This window comes from Epinephelus moara, chromosome 24 (genome assembly GCF_006386435.1).
Source record: "Epinephelus moara isolate mb chromosome 24, YSFRI_EMoa_1.0, whole genome shotgun sequence".
NCBI lineage: Eukaryota > Metazoa > Chordata > Actinopteri > Perciformes > Serranidae > Epinephelus > Epinephelus moara.
In genome coordinates, this window is record NC_065529.1 from 49,595,990 (window position 1) to 49,621,292 (window position 25,303).

At 43.2% G+C, this 25,303-nt stretch overlaps 2 protein-coding genes across 4 annotated transcripts in view; one reads left to right on the top strand and one right to left on the bottom strand.

Annotated features, from left to right (window-relative positions):
* Positions 1-15,764, bottom strand: part of mmp24 (matrix metallopeptidase 24) — a 109,942-nt gene extending 94,178 nt beyond the window's left edge. Inside the window, exon 1 of the mRNA XM_050037678.1 lies at positions 15,471-15,764. Within this exon, the coding sequence (XP_049893635.1) occupies positions 15,471-15,608 (138 nt within the window). The 5' untranslated portion in view covers positions 15,609-15,764. The remainder of the gene's footprint in view (positions 1-15,470) is intronic.
* LOC126385760 (nuclear factor 7, brain-like) overlaps positions 1-25,303 on the top strand; it is a 410,666-nt gene that overhangs the window by 133,661 nt on the left and 251,702 nt on the right. The window lies entirely within an intron of this gene.

A 25,303-nucleotide genomic window follows, 5' to 3' on the forward strand; every position in this document is an offset into this window, starting at 1 on the left:
GCTGATTGGCTATCGCGGTGCAAATCAGCCGCTGAAATTCAGATTTTTCAACTCTCAGGAATAAGTGTATGATGCAACATCGAACTACTCGCTTAATTCGAGCTGCTTAATTTGCGCCATTTGCGTCGCGTCCACAGTCACAGTCATATAAATACATGCTAAACAGCCGTCACTCACGGACCTTTAAGTCTTTCTGGCCAAATCAGCGTCCCTGCTCACTGCTGTGGGTGTGTGCTTTGTGCTAATGTTAGCTGCTTAACGAGAGGCTTTCGCCACGCAGCGGCTCGCGAGGTTGTGAAACAATGAAGTTACCCTTTAACGCTCCCTCTGTCAGACTGTTTCTGGACATGTTGGAATTGTGACTGTGGACAAACTTGTCTCCTCCCTGCCGTCCGATCTTTTGCCCTTTGTCTAGTGTAACTTAATATCTGCCTTTGCCGGTGTACAGTCGCTGCTTTGCATGTCAATGTCTCTTGCTCCACTTTCTCTGCCTCTTTAAATACATGTCTCTTTTTGTCTTGCTTTCCCTTCAGCTCTTCTCTTACTCTCTTTTACCTTTTACCATCTATACTCCACCTCCTCTGCCCAACGTCCAGTCTCCTGCTGCAGTATTATACACCTCGTCCTCTTTCTCTTCTCACCTTTTTCACTCTCCTCGCAGGGCTAAATGCAGAAAAGGCTGATTTTAAAACCAGCGACATTATGTTAAAAAGGCTCTGAAAGAGAATCAGCAGGAAACATCATCATAAAGTGGTGATGTCAAAAAAGTAGACCACACAAAACACAGTAATGAAGCAATGTATGCTCTGTTTCACTCACTGACACTGTGTGAGGAGATTTGATTTCAACAGCAGCTTCAGGTGTGTCGGTTACATTCCTCAATCAGATCCATCAGTCTGACTTTCACCACACAAACTCAAGTATCACAAGTTCAAACTAGACAAGGAGCCAATCACAGCCTTTCATAGCGTCACAATTTATTTCAGCTTCATTGCTTAACTTTTTAAATTCATTTAAAAGAGTATAAAACCAGGGGAGAGAGATGTCTGTGTTAATGGTAGTGGGACAAAATTTTGCAAGGATTTCAGTTTTCTATCAGATTTTAAAATTTCAACCTTGGATCTAATAATATAATCTCTATTATAATATAATCTGAAGGAGCCTCTGACTGCTGTCCTGCAGTCCTCTGAGAGCGAGGAGGAGATGTCCAGCAGGACTGACACAGGCAGTGAGGAGCCATCAGGGGAGGCTTCACCTGAATTTGAACAAAATGCGTCTTCCAGCTCCAGCTCAAGCGAGGACATGGAGGAGGAGGAGGCCGCTGCTGCTTGGAAATCCAGAAATGGGCAGTTGATCTGGGCCCAAACCCCTGAAGAGACTCCACGGTATGTTCCACCCCCAATTCTGACCTCAGGGCCCACGCGTTGTGCCCAAAGACATCCTTTGAGCTCTTTATTACTGGGAAAATTTTTCAGCTTATCCTCAAGAACACCAATCTGCAGGGGAGACGAAAAGCAGCAGATTGGAGAGATGAGATGAGGAGGAGCTGTGGGTCTTTATCGGGTTGCTAATCCTGGCTGGAGTCCACAGATCCCGGGATGAGGCGACACAGAGCCTCTGGGCTGAGGACACAGGGCTCAGGTTCAACGACCACCTGCGCGTCAATGGAGGGATAAGATGGCTGCCATCCGGGGTTTGTGGGATTTGTGGAGCACCGGCCTCGCCCTCCTTTTCAATCCAGACCGTATTGGGATACATCCCAAGCAAACCTGCCAAGTATGGGTAGAAAGTCTGGGTAATCTGTGATGTGGAGACCTCATATGCCTGGAGAACGCAGGTGTTTAATAGGAGGTATCCAGGAGCAGAGAGAGACGTTAACCAGGGGATGCGGGTGGTCCTCGAGTTGACAGAGGGACTAGAGGGCCACACTGTCATGATCGATAATTTTTTTACTATTACGGAAGAGGAAAATGACCCTGGTGAGCACCTTGCGAAAAAACAAGTCAGAGCTCCTCCCGCAGCTACTACAGACCTGGCTGAAAGAAACGCTTTCCTCAGTGTTCGCCTTTACTCGCATCCAAACAGCTGTGTCTTACATGCCAAAGAGAGGGAGGAATGTCTTGCTGCTCAGCACCAAACACAAAGAAGGAGCCAGCAGTGGAGAAGAAGACCGATGGAGAAGCCTAAGATTGCAACTGACTAGAACCACTGCAAAGGTGCAGTCGCCAACCCAAATAAGGTATGTGCCATTACACATTAATTATTTGCAGTTTAGTTCCTGCAGGTGGCCACAGAGCCTTTTTTGCAACATCTTGGACGTCTCCTCCTGTAATGCTTCCGTCCTCTTTATGGTGGTGGATCCCAGCTGGAACCAGAGGAAACTGTTTAGGAGGCGTCTGTTGCTTGAGGAGTTGGGTAAACCCCTAGTTGCCCCGATGATGGCCCGAAGACGCCGCATGCCGCGCACACCAGCAGCAGCCACACTGGTGGCACAGGTCCAAGGCCAAGACACAGAGCAAAGGGACGATCCAGCAGCAGAGGCCGGGTTCTTGAAGAGGCGCAAGCAATGCACATTTTGCACGCGACAGCTAAAGGTCTGGACCCGGTGTGCCAAGGGCAGCAAGTATTCATGCAAAGTACACATGAAAACGATCTGCAGCTCCTGCTCCACTCACACACGCAAATTGTTTCATATTTTGTGTTTTGACAATAAAAATAGGGGCTAATATTCCTAAAATGACATTAAAGGGTTAAAATTATTTAAGAAATACATGTAAATGTAATAGTTATGATCAGGACTGAAGTTGGTCAAAAGATTCATATGTAATATTTTATAGCACTTTATAGGAACTGAGCATTTTTTGCATGAAAGGTGGCATATTTTTTAATAAACACACACTGCTCAAAAAGTAATAATGCATTAAAATCAATGTTGTTGTCAATTATTGACATGTCCAAGGGTGTAATAGCCCCCTGAAAAAAATCCAGTTTGCACTTAGTATATGGAAAATCTTTCGTATTTTGTGTTTCTATCATTTAAAACATGTGGGTTAATATTCCCAAAATGGCATCAAAGGGTTAAAATTATTTAAGAAATACATGTAAATTTAATAGTTATGATCAGGACTGAAGTTGGTCAAAAGATTGAAAGCAGTGAAAGTGAAACATATTCATATGTAATATTTTGATAGCACTTTTTAGGAGCTGAGCACAAAGGGTAAAACATCATCATTTTCTGAAGGCGTGCACAAAGGTTAAACTGGTGTCCTCTCACAGAGTTGGTGATTCAAACTAAACTTTCATCTCTGTCAGAGAAAACTGATCTGAGTTCAGACTTTACTTACAGCACAGCTACACTCACAGATAACTGAGCCTCCTACCTGCCTGTCAAACACCATCAACCCACAAACCTTCTCCAGTCCGGACTGAGTGGAGTCCTGCGGGGTGAAGCTGTGAAGTCCAGCGGAGCTAGCTGCTAACAGCCACCACTGCAACTAACTAACTCCACAAATCCATTCAGCAGCTCCACCATCCACAGTCAGACACACACAGCTGAATATTTACTGCTGAATTACAGCTCACAACTCGCACCAACCAAAACATCCTGGTGCAGACTATTTACTGGAGCTTACCAGCCTGTCACTCATGCAGCATTTGGAGATAATTACCAACACGGCCATTCTCGGCTTTCAATGTCCGATAGTCCACCACTAATACTTTCATCAGGTCTTGTCGGTGAAAATGAAACAGATTTTGTCTTAGTTTTTATTATCAAAATATACTTTTAGCTCGTCATCGTCTTGTTTTCGTCATGGAAAAAAGGTTGATGAAAATGTTTGCATCATAGTTTCCATCAACAAAACTAACTGGCATTCATGAATTATTTATTAGTTATTCATGAAGTCAACAGATACAACGTACAAACCCGGCCTCGTGAGAAAGTGATACCAAACGTCATTTTTTTGTTTCATTTTGATGAAGACGTCTGTATGTAATCATAAGTGATTGTTCATAGATAAAATGTAACGAAAGACAATAACGTTTTCATCAGACTTCTACTGAGCACAGAAGCAGTAACCAGACTACATAACAGGCAGGCAGTGACGAATATCATAAATTTATATCAGAGTTTGAAAAGCATGTTAATTATTTAAAAAGGAAGGTTGACTGAGTTCAGCTGAGCCGACCATCCACCACCTCCCTGCTTCTCTTCAAACTGTTCAGTAACTAGTTTGTCCCTGGCTCGCTGCATACAAACACTACAATACCCTCATCAAATGCACAATGACAACTCCTCTTATTTACAGCTGCAGCTTGCACTGAGTGTGCAGTAAAGTGTGAGTGGGTGGGCGAGAAAAACAATGGCTGGAGAGGAGGGAAGCGAAAAAACCCGAGACAGATGAATAAAGAGGCAGAGAGAGGAAGGACTGTACAACAATGACGCCGTCCATCAAAAAGCCAAAATGTTCTGAACGCGCAGCAGGTGGTGATTACAAAAAAACAGGCGTGAATGTGAAGTCCAGGCTCCATATGCGTGCGCTTCACTCCAAGGATGGCAGATCAGGACAAAGCTTAAGACTACTAGTAACAGCCGTGAATTCACACCCGCCTACACAGTGTACACACCGCTCTGATAAGTGCAGCATTGCAGGCTCATTTAGCCCATTTCTCGGGTGTAATGTGGTGTTTACAACACCCCAGGGACCAGCCTCTCTCCCTGAGCTCCTCTCCTCTCCTCTCGGGAGGGAGGAGAAAAACAGACAGGAAAAAGCCCAGAGAGGTTTGGAAACATACTTTCATCTTATAAAACCATCAGCTGTGCTGGATCATCATCATCCAAACATTTGTTCAATCATCATCATTATTCATACTCATCACCATCGCTATGACTTGTTACTGTTCAAGTCTGTCATCACTGTTGTTATTATCATCCTCAGCACTACAATCACCATCATCATCATCATCATCATCACCACAGTCATCATGCTGGCAGGTACGTGCAGCCATTTTGAGGAGGTCTCTTCACAGTGTGGTGGAATAAAAAATGTACTGGCACAGTGTGAAAGCCCAAAACATCCTGCAGCCTCCTCTCAAAAATGTAAAAGTGCAAAATTGTCACCTTTTAGCAAAAATCACCACGTGTGAGATTCGTGTAGATCCGATGACTTTTTGAAAGCGGGGGGGGGGGCTGCAAGGACAGAGTCACGGGGAGTTAATGACATCAGTTTCTGTCCGCCCACACGCCTTAAAGGAATACTCCGACGAGTTGGGAGTTATGCCCTTTCTCTATCATTTTCATATTGAGACAACATGATGGATATCTTTTTTGTGTCTGTACGTCCAGTGGCTGGGTCTCAGCGGTTAGCATTGTGCTTATAGGGGTCAGTAGCCTACGGTAAAAGTGAACAAATAAACATTACAGTAACCCTGAAGCTGGTATTTCTGCACGTGCATTTAAAATAAGCATGTTTAAACATTAATTCAAAAAACGAGTGTCCTTTATAGTCTTTTAAGAAGAAGTTTGATACATGAACTATAGTATGTTTCCGTCCTGCGCGGAGGGATACACCGGTGAGCAACAGCTGCAGCTGGCTCTGGGACAGGTACGCTAGGTCACTCGGTAAAAGCAAACAAAGAGACGACACAGACGATATTACTCACTTGACTGAAAGCTGTCCATCAGCTCCTGCAGGCCTGGGGCGTTTTTTCCAGTTCATCTTAGGAACATGAAAAAAGTTTCAATCATGCCAGGATTAGTGATTGCTGCAAAGTTTTCACTCCTTGTGATGCACTCTCTGTGGCGGTTTTCCTTCTGATGATATATCTCCCCAACGATGGTAGCACCGAATCCCATTCTGTGCAGCAAGATTCCACCTCCATAGACATTGGTTGGCAAGCCCCGCAGCTACACCACCAATCCTCCCCTGACCTCCGTCTCCCCTCGGCCCCTTGCTGTTCCGCTGCCTCGGAGGATTCAGCCTCTCTTCTCACCTGCTCAGCATCCAACACCTGGAGTTCCTCATCTGTATACTCCGGCTCAAACAGGTATGGCTCTGGATCTGTGTCCGCTACAAGAAACTCTTCAAAATCGCGTTCAAAGTCGTCCATTGCAGCTACTACACTCCGGAGATGTCGTTAGGCTAAATAAACAACTGAGTTTTGTTTACAGGCTACGTCTGTGCCTGTGCCTGCTCACCAGTGTATCCCTCTGCGGATCACAGCGCAGGACGTACTGACCCCCTATAAGCGCAGTGCTAACCGCTGAGACCCAGCCACTGGACGTACAGACACAAAAAAGATATCGATCATGTTGTCTCAATATGAAAATGATAGAGAAAGGGCGTAACTCCCAAATCGTCGGAGTATTCTTTTAAGGTAAGAATCTTACTTACATACTTGTGTTTGGATGTCATCAAGCTAGTTTGCTGTCTCTATCAAGCAGCTGTACATTAGCAACTCACTCTACAGCAGGAAACAGCACCTCAAAAAAAGCTCTGTTCCAGAAATTCACTGTACTTTAAAAAAAAATGTTTTTTTTTAACAGACTTCACACATTTGCAAGTCACTTGCGGTCTATTCAGAATGGACTAGCACCCCACTTTTGGACTGCGACCCACCAGTTGGAAACCACCGGACTAAATTACAGTGCACAAGTTAAAGGATCTGATGGGGTCAAATGTCACTGGAGCTGTACCTTGTATAATTACAAGTCAGAAATTAACAAATGATCGACTGATTTCCACATTAACAATAATGTTTCTGGCTGTATCACCCTGCACTGGAGAACAGAACAGAACAGCATCAGAACATTTAAAAATCTCAGATGATTCTTATTAATAGGAATGCACAATTTATGTCAGGCCGTCTCCAGAGTGTTAGCCTGAGCTAATTAGCAGCAGCTACCATCCAACATCGAGCTTTTAAAAGGCTCGACTCTTGTAAACTTATTAATAACTGCTCGCCATGTCATGCTACAGTTAGTGATTATTTGTATTGTTACCTAGTTGATTCAAAACACACATTAAACACACATTAACACACATTAAACATGACTTAATAACAATAATTTCAAACACAAGTACGCAAATCAGCTTCACTATAACTCGCAGCATTCACAGACAAACACTTGTCTTTATCTGGACACATTTTCCCCACAAATACAACATGCTAACGTTATTAGCACAAGCCTATGGCATTTTACATTGTATAAATTAGCCTAGTGACGAGTGGAGATTTCCTCTGCTCATATGAAGCCAGGATAAATCACACACAAGACTTAAAATTATATTTTAGAGAGGAGAGATGAACACTGGTATGTGACACGTAACGCAACTTGTCCCTATAAAGATAAACAGTGTTTTCTGAATTTATATCTTGCTTGAAAATATACAGATTCATCGCACATAGCCATTGCATCGCCCAGTCCTACTGTTAACTGTAAATCTAATACTGATTAAATCCTTTTACACTCACATCCTTGTATTTATGATGGTTATCTGTGGTGTAGGGTTATGTGGGGGCGGGGCGTTGAGGGTCGGCCTGATGTTGACAGGTATGGAGAGTCAGAACTGTTCTTTGTTTTTGTTGTGTTAACAACAGTAATGTCACTTTGATTTGGTTCGGTCAGGGTTATGGAATATTAAATCCTCCATATTTTCGCACTACATCTCAGTCTTTCTTACCCTCAGGTGAACATTAACTACAGGTTATACACTGAAATGATCACTTATCAGTTGAAAAAATCCATATCCGTGAATCCCTCCTAATAAACCTCATCAAAAAAGATGCTCAACAATCCCAACAGTCACTCTTCTTATCAATCATTTAATCAAACGATCATTTGGACAATCACTAACATTAGGTAAATCACCGTGTAGCAATCTGCACAAAGAGGCTATTCACCAGCACAGCTACAGCCCACACAACAGTTGTCTATACCTGCTCGCCAAAAATATTCTGTCCAAAAAACACAAACATTAGTAGGTTCTGACCTATTGTGTAAACAGGCAAACAGACAAAGGAGCACGGACCAGTGAGTCAGACAAAGAACTGAACGCCTCCTTCTCCCTCTGCTGTCTGTGCTTCCACTGCGCCTGCCTCACTCCTCAGCTGCATCTTCCCTCTGTGATCACAGAGCCGAGGAAGCCAACGCGCGTGCTTCTGTGTCACTGCAACAACCTGAAGGTGAAGTGGGTGGTCAGCCATGTAATGTCTCATGGCTCAGTGTGGTGCTGACGAACGCCTGACACAGTTCTCGTGTTGTGTGGCGCTTTCGAACACAAACAAAACACCGAGCTCATGTTGTTCCATGTCAACAAGAAAACAGGCATCAAATTGATTTGTGTCCCTGCTGCTAACACTTTAGCATTTATTACATGTGGAATAACATCAGGTGATTCAGATTAGCTTCAGAGAAAAGAAGAAGAGAGAACTGGTAGGTGTGAAGCTAAGTCCTAACAATCTGATTAGAAGAAAACTAAAAATACGCAGTAAAAATAATGGATTGATTTTGACCATCGACTAAACTGATGCCATCATCTCAACATTTACAGAAAGGATCAGCACAAAATGTTGTACACACATTCATGACACTGACATTTTTAGGAAGAGTTCCAGTAACTGATGATCCACTGCCTTTTCATCTTCTGTCATCATCAGATCAGCATTTTAATTTGTCCTATATTTTGGTTTCTAACCAAATACCTGCAAAGCTAAAGAAAGCCTATTCCTGTCAGGGGACAGTGGCCCACAACTCCTCATGCTATGGACCCTTTTAGGTCCGATGTCACAAAGATGTCAGTTTGTTAGCTGCAGCTGCCTCTCCCCCACAGGGCTGTAGGCTCCATAGGAGTGTTAAAATGTGTTTGTCTTGTTGTGTTATTGGGAGCCAGAATAGAAGGAGTCATGGCTCAAAACCAGCCGACACTGCCCGTCAACAAAAACAAAGACAACTATGGTTAAATGTGATAAGACCAAAGGACTGGACGGAGGCCATCATCAAAAATGCTCACATGTGCAGCGCACACTTCATATCAGGTTAGGGAAAAAGTATTTCCTGTTGTAGGGATGAATAAGGTTATGTGTATTAAGGGTTATCATGTCCACCTCATCAGAAACTGGGGAGGGATTAAGAGGAATATTGGATTTCTCTGGAACGCTAACTTTTTAGCACATTAGCTAACGTTAGCTTCCATAGCAAAACAAACAAGTGTGGTCCTCCTTTGTAAGATTGGCTTCCTGTGACATCATCCATCCACTGAGTGAGAGCATACGGGTCGGCCAGTCTGGTCCCGTTGGTCAGTGTTTACTTATTCAAGTAACACTGGCGGTCCCGGAGAGTGAGTGACCTGACATGGTGCGTTGGTAAATTCAGTCTGACGCTCTACACTAAAATGAGAGCCCTGTTGGTGGAAGAAACGGAGCGTTATATTTCTACATGAATGAACCAACGGTTAAGTTAATCACACATTCACTCCGCTCGGCGCTCTGCTGCTCCGTCTCCACAGACAGAGTGTCCAGAGTGCGCTCTGCCACTCTGAGAGTGCGCTGCTCTGGATAACCCAACACTACATTCACACAGCGCTCCCAATTTATCAACGCTCCAGTTTGTGTCAGAGTGCGCTCCCACACTCACAATGAGTGTTTCTGAACGCACCACTCACATCATCTTCCTCCATTGTCTAAAACAAGACAACACAACTTGTTAGTTCTGTAATGTCTGTGGAGAATTGTTTTGCCTCCAGCTAAGCGCCGCCCACCAAAAAATGTATTACTGATTACTAACAGTAAAAGGGTCTGTAGATGGTCTGACCACTGAGTCTTGCTAAGGTGAACTTTTTCTTATACATTTCATCTTGTGGCAAATGTAACAAAGCACAAACAATGTGTTTGAACTGGACATCACAGTGCATGCAGCTCTGCAGACATCATAAGGACCTCAAACAGAAGTTTACTCCCAGAAACTTAAGATGTTATAGCAAACAACTTTGAGCTACACACCTCATTACATCCCAGCATCAAAGCTTATTTCAGGCTTTAACATGATGCGCACCACCAAGCAAAGTAAATAAAGAAATGACTGACGGCTGAGACCTGATCAAAACATGTTTTCATGCAGCTTCACGGGAAAACATCAAGACCTCCGCAACCAAAGTCACGACCCAATCTGTGCCGCATAGCTGTCATAAAAAACAGCATGTGTACGTAATAATCACTTCAGCAAACACACCCACAGAAACATCCAGTATATGAACCATCAGATAAAGCGACACCAGTTCAAAGTAATGTTCACAACATCTCACTGTGTCCCTGTGACAACCAGTGTGTTTGAGCTCATCACAAACACAACAAGGCAGGCAGCTGGCAGACGACCTGTACACCAAAGCATTCGCAATTAATACCTACCATAAACAGGAGGGGTGCATTTAACAATTAGTGTCAATTAAGATCTACAGCACCAGCCCTCGTCCTCGCTGAAATTAACATATGAGATAGATTTTTTTATCACTGTCAATTCTTTGTTGTTGCACTGAACCTTTGGACCCCAATTAGGACATAAAGGGGAAGTAAACACCATCTCATATGCGCCATGTGGCCACAGCGCGCACACAAAGAAACCCTGATGCTGTGAAAATCCAAGGCTGACAGCATTTAAATTGGTTGGCTGTGACTTCACAGGAGAAGCTCTGTAAAAAAAAAAAAACATCACATGGTATCATCTGTTTGAAAGAGATGGAAATAGGAACTACTTTTATGCTGTTTAACATAACATTTGTTACATTAATGTTCCACATGTGATAACACAAAACCATCCAATTCAAAACAAAAGTTTCCACCTATAATTCTGTTTATGCACAGACAGAAAAGAAGAACCTGGTCTCCAACATCAAAGATCACTGATATGCGAGCAAAGCATATCGTTAAAGCTCAAACCACTCGCATCGTTAAATTGATTAGTCAACTAATTCAGACTGTTCTCATAAACTGTCATAAATGTTTTCCCACAAAAAGTGATGCATCCAAATTCATTCATATCCCACGTATTTTGAAAGGCTGTAATCCTGTGACCAAGGCGCTGAAGGGGGTAAACAAGGAAGCAGTCCTGAGTGGTCTTGCAAGGAGGCAGATTGGGGTGGTAGATGGGTCACAAAAAGGTGGACTTCCCCTGGAGTCACATGTTTGTAATCGCGTAAACTTTAAGTCATTTTAAGGTACGTCCTCGCCACGTTTCTTTTCCTAAACCTAACTACAGTGACTTTATGTTAATTACATCACGGTACGTTAACGACGCAACACCATTTCTGGGGCGTTAATTTGTACAATATCATACAAACTGTTGAGCAGGCAGTTTTCAAAGGATATCATATAAACTATTCTATGAGTTGTAGAATAATGTACAGATGTCACGTATCCATGGTTTGCAGAAACTTTTACAAACATTGACTCTGGTGACTTGGTTGAAGATTTCAAACATGGCAAAGTCTGCAGCTACCCAGCTGCGTCAGTTGTTTTAAGCCATTGGATCAAAATTTAACATGATGTCATTTGTGACGCTAATTTCTAGGGTATCATACCAACTGTGTCTGCATGTTCGTGTGGTCATAGAACGGTTTGTATGATATCCTATAAAAATGCACACACAACAGTCCATATCATAGTCTACAAATTTGCACCCCACAAATTATGCAAAGCTACGGTGGTTAGATTTAGGCAAGTAAAGTAACTGAGGTTAGGTTTAGAAAAAGAAACATGGTGAGGACGCACCTTAAAGAGTCAAAGTTCAAATGGTTGCGAACACGGGTCTCTAGGGGTGCGCGATATATATAGTTAACGATAATATCGTCATTGTTGTTTTAACGATGTGCAAATTTACGTTATTGAGTATGCAAATGACTTCACAAAAACAACTGAAAACACACGTTGAAAGGTTGAAACCCCACACATTCACTGAACAAGAGTTACGTAACTTGCATGCAGCAGCACGCCGCAGTACGCCTAGGTGGTCACATGATCTCTCACGGGCACCTTCCCGGCAGGTCAGCCTGCTGCTAAACAAACATTAGCGAGACAACATGGCAACACCGCCCACGGATGTTCTAGCAGCTTCGAAAGACGTGGGTCAACTGTAGTGATAGGTCCCAGCCTGTCAGGCTAAAGTTCGCAGTACCGGAAGACCGTCTATGGAGCTACCTAGCCTAGCCACAGTTAGCTGAACGAAGCGGCAACATGGCACAGTTTCAAGTCTCCCCGCCGGAAAAGTTCACCTTCAAGGCTGAAGACTGGCCTAAATGGATTAAACGCTTCGACAGATTCCGCATTGCTTCTGGATTGGAGACGCAAGCAGAAGAGAATCGCAGGAATGTGATCTTTGAGAGAGCAAAGTTTAATCAGCGGCATCAAGAAACGGGCGAGACGGCCGACAGTTTCATTACGGCGCTGCACTGCCTGGCGGAGCACTGCGGTTACGGGGCTCTACATGATGAGATGGTGAGGGACAGGCTTGTGGTGAGTCTGCGGGACAAACGCCTATCTGAACAGTTGCAAATGGACCCGGAATTGACGCTACAAAAGGCCGTCACCAGAGTCAAACAGAGAGAGCAGGTAAAAAAGCAGCAAGAAATGTTAAGAACATTTTTCCATTAATATCATCCATGAGAAACAATTAATGAGCTATAACTCAGGCTGTTAAAAACACATATTTAAAAGAATATCGTCTAATTATCGTTATCTTCAAAATCCCCCAAAATATCGAGATATTATTTTTTGTCCATATCGCACACCCCTACGGGTCTCACCGTGTTTCTTTTCTTAAACCTAACCACAGTAACTTTAAGTTAAATACATAACTGAACGTGAAGGATGTAATGTCATGCATTGGGCACTCATTTGTACGTTATCATACAAACTGCATTTTCGTACACTCCTGGTACAGTTTGCACCATACCCTACGAATTAGTGCCCAACGAATGACGTTACTTCTTCAACATATAGTTACGCAATTAACATAAAGTTACAGTTGTTAGGTTTAGGAAAAGAAACACGATGAGGACAAACCTTACAGACTCAAAGTTCATGTTTCTGAACACTCATCTTAACATGTTTCTTTTTCTAAACCTCCGTAACTTTAATGCATTATGAACTGTTGTGTGTGCATTTTCGTGTGCTCATAGAGCGGTTTGTATCACACCCTACAAATCAGTGCTCCACCAATGACGTTATGTCCTGAAACAAAGTTACGTATTTAATGCAAAGTTACTGTGGTTAGGTTTAGGAAGAGAAACATGGCGAGGACGTGTGTTAAAATGACCCAAAGTTCATGTTTCCGAACATACGTCTCCTGGGGAATGTCCCAGTGGAAAGTCCTGTTTTTTGTGACCCATCCATCACCTCAACCTGCGTCCTTGTCTACTCCCGTCAGCGCATCAGTCACGTGATTGCAGCCTTTCAAAATATGTGTAATATGAACGAATCTGGGTGCATTACTTTTCAAAGGGAAACACATTAACAGTTTATGAGACTAGTTTGATAATTACTGATTTATGATTCAAGTCATATCAATACATTTTGTTTCAGCCTCTAAATTTTGAGGATTTGCTGATTTTCTTTGTGATATCTTAAAGTAAACTGAATATTATGGTTTTGGACTGTTGTTTGGACAAAAGCGCTGTTTGAAGAAGTCACCTTGGGGCTGACTTTTGGCCATTTTTCAGTGATTTTAGTCTAAAAAATAACTCAAGAAAATAACAAACAGATTAATAGATTTTCACACAAACTTTTGTTTTCTGTACCAATGACGTAAATACTGACTGAGGGCACATTTTTCACTGAATTATCTTTTAATAAAACCCTGATTTATGGCAAAAACTATACATCACATCCGTGTGGGGCCACATTAGCATGACATGTACCAGCAATAGCTTTGAGGGGATTATGATTTCTCAGGGAAAACCAGGCTCAGTGAAAACATCTCATCCTTTGTGTGGCACCGTGACATACCCCGGCTGTTAGCAGCCACGCTCAGCCCAGCCACAGGCGCTTCTCTTTGTCTGAATGAAAGTGTCACTAACAACATCCCTAAATAAAAACACCGCTGATCACGTCTCCCAGAGCGAAAGACGTCTGCAAGGATTTGATTTCACAATCCATGACCCACATTTCCAAACAAGGTGTGATGCATCTTCAGCAAACAAAGGATCCCATGTTTTCTTTGACAAACATCACCGTTAATATCAGAGGATGCTTTCACCTGCTGAAGCTGAAAACACTACTGGAAGCATCGTTTTATCATCCAAGTGTTCCACATTTCATTTGCACCCATATCAACAAAGAACTTTCTGTCTGCCTTTGTGTGGCGGCAGCAGCCTGAGACGACTGGCCATCATGTGCACAAGAATTTTAAATCCATCATGTCTGCACCTCTTCCCATCTCTCCTCTTCTTCTCTCCTCCAACTCCCTGCTATTTCCATAAATTATGGAGGGAGGCTATATTTGGACTCAGTGAAGGGAGCGAGGGGGAGAATCTGGAGATGCTTTGTTCAGCACACATGAAAGCAGCACACTCACTCAGCCTCACTTTAATGCTCTCTGCATGCTGATGGCTATTTATTGACAACATGCGTTAAGAGCTCATCACAGAGACTCCTCCAGTCACCAAAGATATAACACACGATAATCTGCATGTGGATATTAGTGCTTTTTAACCCTCACTGTCCATCATGTGTTTCCAATTGCGCACAAGAGACGGAGGGATTAATTACCCGGATCAACCATGAACAAGTATAATTAGCAGCCTGTAAATCAGCCAAGCAGCGTGCGTTAAGGCCGCTTCTAATGAGGGTGTCTGACACAGTCCCCGGCACCTCACCATCTTGGACTGACTCCCTCCTCCGCCAAAAGCTCAGCCAGCGGAGGAACAAATTATTCATTCCTCGCAGCGGAGCTCTGCGGCCGGACTGAAGCCTCTAAACAAACGGAAACAATAAAACCTGATGAGCAATTACGCCACCTTTGTTTGTGATTAGGAAATTCACTGGACGGCAACTGGAGAGGTCCGGTGCGCGCGCCGTCCCAGCGCCCAAAACAAAAGAGCACAGCAGTGAGATGGAGCTGCTCTACTGTTGATCTGCTTTCATTAATTCAGTTCACCAACTCGTGAATCTTTTATTTCCCCTGCTCCCTCCGCACATGGAGGGTGGGTGTCACTTTCGTGGCGGGGTGAAGGCGGAATGAGAGAGAGGGACGGCGGGTGTAAACATGGAAACGCGCATAAAAACATCCCGGAGAGCACGACTCCGCTCCAACCCGCGTGCGTTCAGAAACGGAGCTGACCTGATGGGAGTGAAGCAGGGAGGATGCTCATTCCTTAACACCCATGGGTGGAGATAAACACACACACAAACATCCTTGACAGCGCGCACTTTGTTTTAAATAACCGTGTTTAGGTGTCAGGGTGCGGGACTCTACCGCCTACCTCCACAATCAGCGTCTTCTCCTCCCCGCAGACGGAAACGACCCAGAACAAAATAGGAAAGTAGCAGGTTTTCCAGCAGAATCCCGGGAGCCCCGCTTTCCTCCTCCGCCTCACTCCTCCTCCTCCTCCCGTCGCCATGGCTGTGTCCCCGAAATCCCCCCCTCCGCTTTCCGCCGGTGATTTCCAGGCTCCTGCTCCGCTTGTTTACCGGAGCAAACAGTCCGCGCGCCCGTGCTTCATCCCGTCTGTTTTCACTGTGTCTCTCCGTGTGTGTGTGTGTGTATGTGTGTTGTCTCTCCCTCTCTCCCGGTTCGGCTGTGCAGACGCGCTATTGGTTTCCTACACTTGACGAGTGGCCATTGCGCAGGCTCATTTAGGTGGAGCGGAACAGCTGGGGAAGCCTGGCTACAAGAAAGCGCGGATGCAGGTTGGTCGGTGAGCTCGGGTATCATTGAGGAGGAGAAGGGGGAGGGACGGAGAGACACGGAGAGGTGATGGATGTTGTTGCAGCTGCAGTTTACCAACACCAGGAGCGCTACAGAGGCAGAAGACTCCTCTCCTCTCCCCTCTGTCTCTTCTGTCTCCCTGAAAGCAACTGAGTGTTCGACCAGAACGAAACAAATGTCACTGAATAAATAAGAGAGATGAAACACATATATCCAAAGCTTACCCATACATGTGTGTGTACTTTAAGGTCCCTCGGTTCCAATAAAGGGAAATCTGAAAGGAAAAGTTGAACTCGTTTTCAGGAAATAACCACATCACCAGAGGACTGTGGTCCAACACAAGCTCTGAGTGCATGAAACAAATCAGTGATTGGATGTGTCTCAGTTTTCTGAGACAAAACTGAGGTAACACTTTATGGAGCTGAGGAGTAACAATTAAAAGTCAGCGCTCAGCTTCAGTCGACAATGTTAAAAACCACTGACAGAGACAGAAATCTCGTCTAAGACCTGAATTTCAATAGAAGATTTCTCAGTCTCAGCCCAGGCCAGACGGATCAGACCAGGGGCCTCATTTATTAAACTGCAGAGAGAATGGACAAGCCACACAAAATGTTTGCGTACGTACAAATGAGTAAATGTAAGTATGCCAGAAATATTCTGATTTATAAAACTGTGAATACAGAAGACTCTCTGACGACTGCTGCATCATGCATCACTTAATGTCAGTTAACAAATTTACTCGCACGCGAGTAATATTTCCCCACTGAACCCATTTACACCTTTATACGTGCTATCCACGTGTGTGTGTGTGTGTGTGTGTGTGTGTGTGTGTGTGTGTGTGCATGTGTGTGTGTGACAGTGTGTGTGTGTGTGTGACAGTGTGTGTGAAACAGAGGGAGGGTTAGTGTGAAAGAAAAAGGCACATGGAGGAGAAGAGATTCATCATTCAGAGAAATCACAGTACACCACGTTTTATAACTGCCTCTTACTTAGAGTACGCTGCAGCAGGAAATCAATATAATGACAGCCCTGCCGACGAGCGCGCTGATAGTCTGAACCATACAATCAAATCTGCAGAGTTTCAGAAATGTCGAATCAGAGATGTCTCCAAGGAGTTAGCAGTCACTGTTTACGTCATCCCAGGGCCGTGTTCTTTAACCTGGTTCCACAGGCCTTTAAATTATGAATGAGTGAGTACTGATTCAGAACGCCTTCGTCCTCAGGTGCCCTCAGAGCTTTATGTTATATGTGGAAAAATACACGGATCAGCCAAAGCATTAAAACCACTGGAGGGTGAGGTGGGATAACATCAGTCACCTCGTTATAATGCAACGTTCTGCTGGGACACCTTTGATACTGATACACCAGACGTGCTCCATCCTCCCAAACACTGTAGCTCTCCTTGCTTCTCAATCATCCATTCTTTTTCTTTTAACTTGTTCAGGGTCGCTGGGGGTGGAGCCTAACCCACCTGATGCTGGCCAAGAGGCGGGGTCCACCCTGGACAGGTCATCAGACTATCACAGGGCTGACACAGAGACAGACAGTGTTGCACTTGTTACTCTAAAAATGTTATGCATTACTCGTTACTCTTTACTTATTACTCCCTGCCAACAGTAATTCATTACACTACTTATGTTCGTTCGTTATATTACTTTTATTACACTCCAGAAAACTAGTAATTGCAAATCTCCCCAAAATTCAGATGTGTCTCTCTGTGTGAATGTCAGCGTGTAGCTGAGGCTGGACAGCTTCGATTTACCTAGGGGTATTTTCTGCCCGAAACACGGAGAGTCACTGGTGGAGCAACATTACATCCACCACATATCCCTCCACAAGCTTCATCACTTCTTTGTATCCTGCAGCTGTCCATGATTAAAATCCAGTTTTGGTTGTTTAGCCAGTGTAGAGCTACAGCCGACCTCTGCAGCTGAGGAGGGCTCACCTTTGGTGGGGTGTTTTTCCTGGAGCTTCAGGTTGTTGTCAGTCATTGTCAACCTCACTTCAGGTTACAGTGTCTTTGTCGGTAATGATGGATCGTTTTCTCGTTTAACACCACGTGGAAGTTGAAAAAAATTATCATATCGAGATATTTAGGCTTCTAGCTCTGTGAGATTCTTGGGCCGTCTTCATGCTCTGCTCTTTGAGCTCTATCCACAGATGTTTAATGATGTTCAGGTCGGGGGGCTGTGAGGGGCGTGGCCAAACCTTCAGCTGGCTCCTCTCGAGGTCGTCCATTGTGGATCTGGAGGTGTGTTTAGGATCATTGTCCTGTTGTAGAAGCCATCCTCTCTTCATCTTCAGGTTTTTTACAGATGCTGTGATGTCTGGTATTTAACTGAATCCATTCTTCCCTCTACCTGTGAAATGTTCCCCGTGCCACTGGCTGCAACACAAGCCTAAAGCATCATCCATCCACCCCGGTGTTTAACAGTTGGACAGGTGTCCCTTTTTTCTCCAAACATACCTTTGCTCATTGTGTCCAAAAAGTCCTGTTTTACCTTCATCAGTCCACAGGACTTGTTCCCAAAAAGCATCAGGCTTCTTCAGATGTTCCTTTGCAAACTTTTGATGCTGGATTTTGTGGTGAGGACACAGGAAACGTTTTCTTCTGATGACTCTTCCATGAAGCTCATATTTGTCCAGGTGTGTCTGCACAGTAGAACAGTGCACCACCACTCCAGAGTCTGATAAATCTTCCTGCAGGTCTTTTGAAGTCAAACAGAGGTTTTGATTTGCCTTTCTAACAATCCTACGAGCAGCTCTCTCAGAAAGTTTTCAACTTGACCTCCACAGTTCCTGTTAACTGCCATTTCTTAATGACATTACAAAGTAAGGAAACAGCTCACTGAAAACACTTTGCTATCTTCTTCTAGTCTTCATCAGGTCTTTTAGTTTTCAGAGTGCTAGGCAGCTGTTTAGAGGAGCCCATGGCTGCTGATTGTTGGGACAAGGTTTCAGGAGTCAGAGTGTTTATAAAGATTTGAAACTTGCATCACCTGGCCTTTCCTAACGATGACTGTGAACAAGCCAGAGCCCTGACAAGCTCATTAAGGTCTGAGACCCTGGGAAAAGTTGTCTGAGAGCTCAAATGTCTTGGGGTGCACAAACCTTTGACATTCTTTCATTTGCTTCACTCTAAAATTGTAGAAAACAACATTAAAACACTGATCCTGCTTAAAATGTTAAAAAGCATCTTTCATCTTTAACTTCATGCCTTTTGAAGATCAGTTCATCTTCTACTTACTGAACTATTCACAGTGAATGAAATTTTGACCAGGGGTGCCAACATTTTTGCATGCTACTGTATTTGACAGATTGCCATGAAACTTTTTTTCAGACATTCATGATCATGAGCCTTGACAACTAGTGGATAGATTGACACAACATTTGGTTCAGACATTTGTAGAACTTTTCTGTTCAAAGTAAACTCTGACAGGGATGCAGTGAGATCTCTGTTGCTGTGTCTCTCGTGTGACGAAGAATGGATGAGGAGAGACTCGTTGAGGTTAAGAAATATCCCGAGCTAAATGATCCACAGTCCCAACATTATAAGGACCATGGCCAAAAAGATACTGCTCTCTGGAGATCAGCTCTTGGGGTGTCCACACGTGATTATAAGCTAATGCAGAGGTGGAAGATGTACAGATCTCTCACTAAAAGAAGTAATAGCTTTATGTGGTCATCTGTCAACAACCTGCAGCAGGACTGATCCAGTGTGTGCTAGGGGCGGCACTTGATGCATGTCACGTTTAGATCTGATGAAACAGGATCATACACACAACGATCTCCTGTGGCCATTATGGGGAAATTCCCGAGGGAATTTCTGGCATAATTAGCACAAAATACCACATTTCACTATTATAAGATAGGGGGCGCTGTTACACATCTTGTGAAATAGAACAACACTGCTGTGTCCAAAAACAAACAAAAACAAGATGTACTGGAGGCCTGAAGAAGATGTAAACCAGCGCCGACGGCCATGGAGATGTTGATGGACTCAGACTCCGACACTTCCTGTTTTTGATATGACCCAAAATGCTGGCAGTGGCTGGCAACTTAAAAATAATACTCTGGCAGGGAAAGTGTTAAAGGGTTAAGTATCAGTTTGAACGCCAATATTCTTTACTGACATTTTTCATCATGAATGAATGATAAAGATCTCGCTCTCATCTGTCCCCTAACTCTTTCTCCATCTCGTTCCCTCTCACACTTCTGTATTTTTCTTTGACGCAAACAAACTCTCTTGCTCCCCCTCTCGTCCTCTCTGTCCACACACACACACACACGCACACACACACACGCAAAGAAAAGCAGTGAGGGATGAAGTCATTATCAGCTCTAATAGGTGACGTGCCAGATATTTCCACAGCACTGCAGGGAAATAACATGACAGCAAAACAAACGACGCCATTAGTCATACTTAACACCACCTGTAAATCAACTCTGTGCGTATGTGTGTTTTTGGAGGGGGGGGGGTGCAATGTGTGTGTATGTATTTTAACAGGTTATTTGCTCCACAACTACAACCAGTGGAAAATATGAACCATACACATGACTGACAATGTACGATGAGTGCACACACACACACACACACACACACACACACACACACACACACACACACACACGCACACACTACTGAGGAGTTTTACACTCTGCTCATGTTTTGCTGAATGTAGATTATTCACACGCTATGACCAATCTCTGCTAATATTTTCCACTACAGGCTAAAGAAGGCCCGCCAAGCCTCACTCAGTTGCTAATTTGTCACAACTCGAGCCCAACTGGGCCAGTGAGCATTCATTATGATGAGCTTAGTTTTGGGGCCAAACGGATCTAGTTATCATCTGCTTTCTACTACAGGGCCTAACGGGGCGACCCGGGGGTTTTCTCTTTGCTTACTTATCACACACAGTATCAGCTTACTGGCTTCACTCAGTGGTGAAATTATTACTGCAGGGTTCTGTTATTGTGTGGTGCTGAAGACTTCCTCTTTTTTGGCTGAATAAAGTGCAGACTCAGTTTGATGTTGTCCTCATTGTGTGGGTCAGAGTCTGGACGACCTCAGAGACTGCTTTGCCTCCTGCACTTTAAGGCACCAACAAATTATCATCATTATTGATTATCTGATATCATCTGATCATTCATTCATTCATTTATTTTCTGTAACCGCTTATCCTGTTAGGGGTCACAAGGGAGCTGGAGCCTATTCCAGCTGACACTGGGCGAGAGGTGGGGTTCTCCCTGTGTCAGCGTGGGTTTCCTCCAGGTGCTCCAGCTTCCTCCCACAGTCCAAAGACATGCAGGTTAATTGGTGACTCTAAATTGTCCGTAGGTGTGAATGTGAGTGTGAATGGTTGTCTGTCTCTATCAGTATGTTTACATGCACAGTTAATGTGAGCTACAGTTACAGCGCGACTAGGCCTTTCAGTTGGACTCCTGTCCTTGTCCCAGTATACAAGCACGGGAGGGGAATCCATTTATTGAGCCAAGTATGTGCGACTCCTCTACGATAGGTGGAGATATGCCCCCTTTCAGCTTGTTAGTATTGGACCTTTTTCCTGTTGACCTATTACGTCACAGACCAAACAATCACCATTTCATGTCTTCCTCCTGCCCATGTATTTTAAAATGTTTAACTCTTTCAGCGGACACAGCAGGAACTGTGTCCTCTCGTCCGTCCAAAAAGTCACGGCTCTGGATGTAGATTTCTCCATGTTGTTACCGGCTTCTTCTTCTGTTATGTATTTCATTATATTTGACTTCCGGGTCAAAACACAGGGCTGAAACTGTGGAGCATGCTCAGAGCAAATCGGCCATTTTGGGTCTGATTGACTGTATACATGCAGGAGTCACATGATCTGGGTGTGTTAGTCTGACTTTGAGAAATTTAATTTTGTACGATTTTCAGTCCGACTAACATGTTTACATGGACTTTAAAAGTCTGGTTTTAGTCGGACTAACACAATAAACCCATTTCCTCTAATGTCTAATGCCTGTCATAGTCCGGCAACTGGTCCAGGGTGTACCCCGCCTTTCGGCCAATAACACCTGGGATAGGCTCCAGCCCCCCTGCGACTCCTATCAGGATAATGTTTTGAAAATGACTAAGAATTGAGATGATAAATCTGCCACTGTCTGTCCGCAGCTAATCTTGCAAACTACTGGACCAATCAGCCTAATATTTTGTTTGCACATTTGTGATTGTATGCTTCAGGACCTCTCGTGGTTGCAGTAATTCATTATTGTTAAAAACAAAGTATTTATTGACTATTTTATACCGTTACTGCTGATTCCTCACTCCTCTTAAGCGGCCAGTAGGGGCCACAAATTTTCCGGAGATCAGCTCGGGTAGAAAACGAGCCTTACCGTCCACAGTTTGTCTTTCGTCGTGGTTCAAAAACTGACATTCATAGAAGAGTTTGGTCTTATTTTGAGCAGATTAATTCCATACCTGATGTGTTATGATCCACTAAAGTTAGTCACAATACGAGATGAATGGTCCCTGTGTTGTAATCTTCACTGCCATCTTTACAGTTCCACCAGGAACACCGCGCTTCGGCTGCCATGGCTGCGACCCGGTTTTGTTCCGTTCATTGGCATGGCATCATACCACACCAGGAGTTTTTCAGAGGTTTTGCCTGCTGCTCTTACCACGGGTAAATAAATAGTAAATGATTTCTTTTTGTGTTTATTTTCATTGTTTTTATTGTTATTTCCTTCCATCTTGTGCTGTAGCCTAAAGACAAAGTTGATACTGTAATGAACAACACGGATCAAAGATTCTTGGTTGTGTTTTAGTTTTGAAAAACACGTTCATCTTTATTATTATATTCTATCTATATTTTCTGTCCGGTGCCTGTCGGCAGGAAAACTTGGTCTGGTCTGGTCAATGCACAGCAGCTCCGTCAATAGTAGACGAGGCGCGTATTTCTCTTAGCTTCTGGAATGCCTCTTTAAGGTGGTGCACCACGTCTGCTGAAATAAGAATTGACTAGAGTGGCTGCGATCAGCCTGGGCGGCAGCTTGGCCGCCTGGAGCAGATCTGCATCCTACTGAGTGCACTTTTCCAGTTTTTATGTGAAGAACAGGAACCTTGACAAACGTAGGAACAGTAACTCCGGCCAACCGTCTATTAGCGCCACTGTAAATTGCTAAGATTTACAGTGCAGGATTACCACCTAAAATCTGTCCATTCCTCTGGTCATGAACACTCGGCAGTTCATCCGTCCTCCTGAATACGGTGAGGCTGTGGAGAGGCTCTCAGTGGCTGCGCACCTTCAGTTAGCTGTGTGTTCCTGCGAGTGTTAATCCTCTCTAAACTCTCAGCAGCTGGACATGCATGTGTACGAACATAAAGCTGGAGAGCTGCTGAGTGTAAAGAGTCTGATGGGACTGTCAATGAAAACCAGGCTGCAGCAATAAAATACCAACCAAACAACGAGCCACTCAGCACAGCCATGACCCCCTACACACACACACACACACACACACACACTGGTAGGGCCTATTCTGGTAATTCTACTCCCAAAGAAACAATAAAAACTAAAACAACACCATTGTCTGAACGTTTGTGTGACGGTAGCAGCGTTTAACAATGGAAAGACCGGCCGCGTTGTCTCAGAGCGAAGATGATTTGTCACACTTTGACAGGCGACAGATAAAGACAGATTTAGTGAGACAGTGTGAGTGAATGTTGGAGTCTGACAGCTGAATAACAAGTGAAGAAGAAGAATGTGTCTGAGCCAATCGGGACAGAGCAGGAAGGAAATAAGGAAACAGCTCCCCTCACTGTTCCCAGCCAAACACAGCAAAACATCTGACAGGGCGAGTCTGATAGGAGACACACTCGTCTTTGAACATCGCTCCAAACGATTTGACCTGACGTTTTAACAGGAACATCCAAATGTCAACATGATAAATGTCTGAACATGATATCAGAACATAAATATTTTTTGCTCTGTTGAGTCTCAGACCTTATTGGTCATCTGTGTTTTCACTAAAACTAATCGTGAAAGAGTATTACGGCCACAATAAGATTAATAATCTGAGAAAATAAAGTCATATTTTAAAAGAACACGGTCAAAATATTTTAAGAAGAAAGCCAAAATTTTATGGGGATAAAAGAAATAATTTCTAGAAAAAAAGATAATATATTTTGAGAAAAAAAGTATTTAGTAAATGGCATGATATGTTTATGAGACAATAACAGAAGAAGAAAAAGAAAAAAAATTCAATATTTCAAGAATTTTTTTTTTTTTTTTTTTTTAGGAGAAAAGAAATAACTAAAGAGCAAATAAAAGTATATATATATATAAATATATATATAAAGTCAAAGTATTTTAAGAAAAAGCCATAATATTTTTATGAGACAATTTTACAATAATATTCAGACAAAAAATTACAATATTTCAAGAAAAAAAGTTGTAATTTGTCTAGAAGAAAAGTTTTAATATCTAAAGAGCAAAGTTGTGAATTTTGGTGAAAAACAACTCATAATATATATTTTTAAAAAGTCAAAGTATTTTGAGAAAATGTCATGTTTTTTATGAGACAATTTCACAATAACATTTAAGAAAATAATACAATATTTCAAGAAAAAAATGTAATATCTAAAGACCAAAGTTGCAATTTCTGGTGAAATAAGTCGTTATATATATAAAAAAAAAGTTAAGTACCTTGAGAAAATGGCATAATATTTTTACAAGAAAATTTTACAGTAACATTTAGGACACAAAAAAAACACAATATATCAAGAAAAACTCACCTGTTCACTGTGGAGCATCAAAATCTTGTAATATTTTCTTGTAATAAAACTAACCGTTTATATATTTTTTATGTGTTACAGTGGCCTGACTGTTATCTCTACATAGGGAGCAGGTTCTCATTTACTGAGATCACCATGTTGCACCGCCATGTTTCTACAGTAGCCCAGAACAGACAAACCAAACATTGACTCTAGATGGGAACATTCGTGTAGTGACCAGCCCTGTGACCAGCTGTGTTGGAAAACATTTGTTTTTACTTGATTCAGTGTTTTTACCAGTTTAAATCAGCTGGTCCATTAGACGTGGAGAGGAAGAGACCTCTGTGAATATTCAGCTTTTGATAAAAACCTCCTGAACAATGAACACTTAAGGAATTCTAACCAGGAGCAGTTTCAGCTGGTTGTAATCTGCAGTCTTCACTGTAGCTGCCACTGAATCCTCCTAACTCTTACACACTGGACCTTTAATGAAGTGTAAATAGGCAAACACACAAACTTCTCCTCTTTAATGTGGTCATGTTGAAGAAGAAATTTCTGCCACTGAATGCAGTCACTACTTTAATTCTTCTTCTGTGGTGTTGTCTGAGGTTAATGCTGTGGTCTGGCCTGTTTTTGTG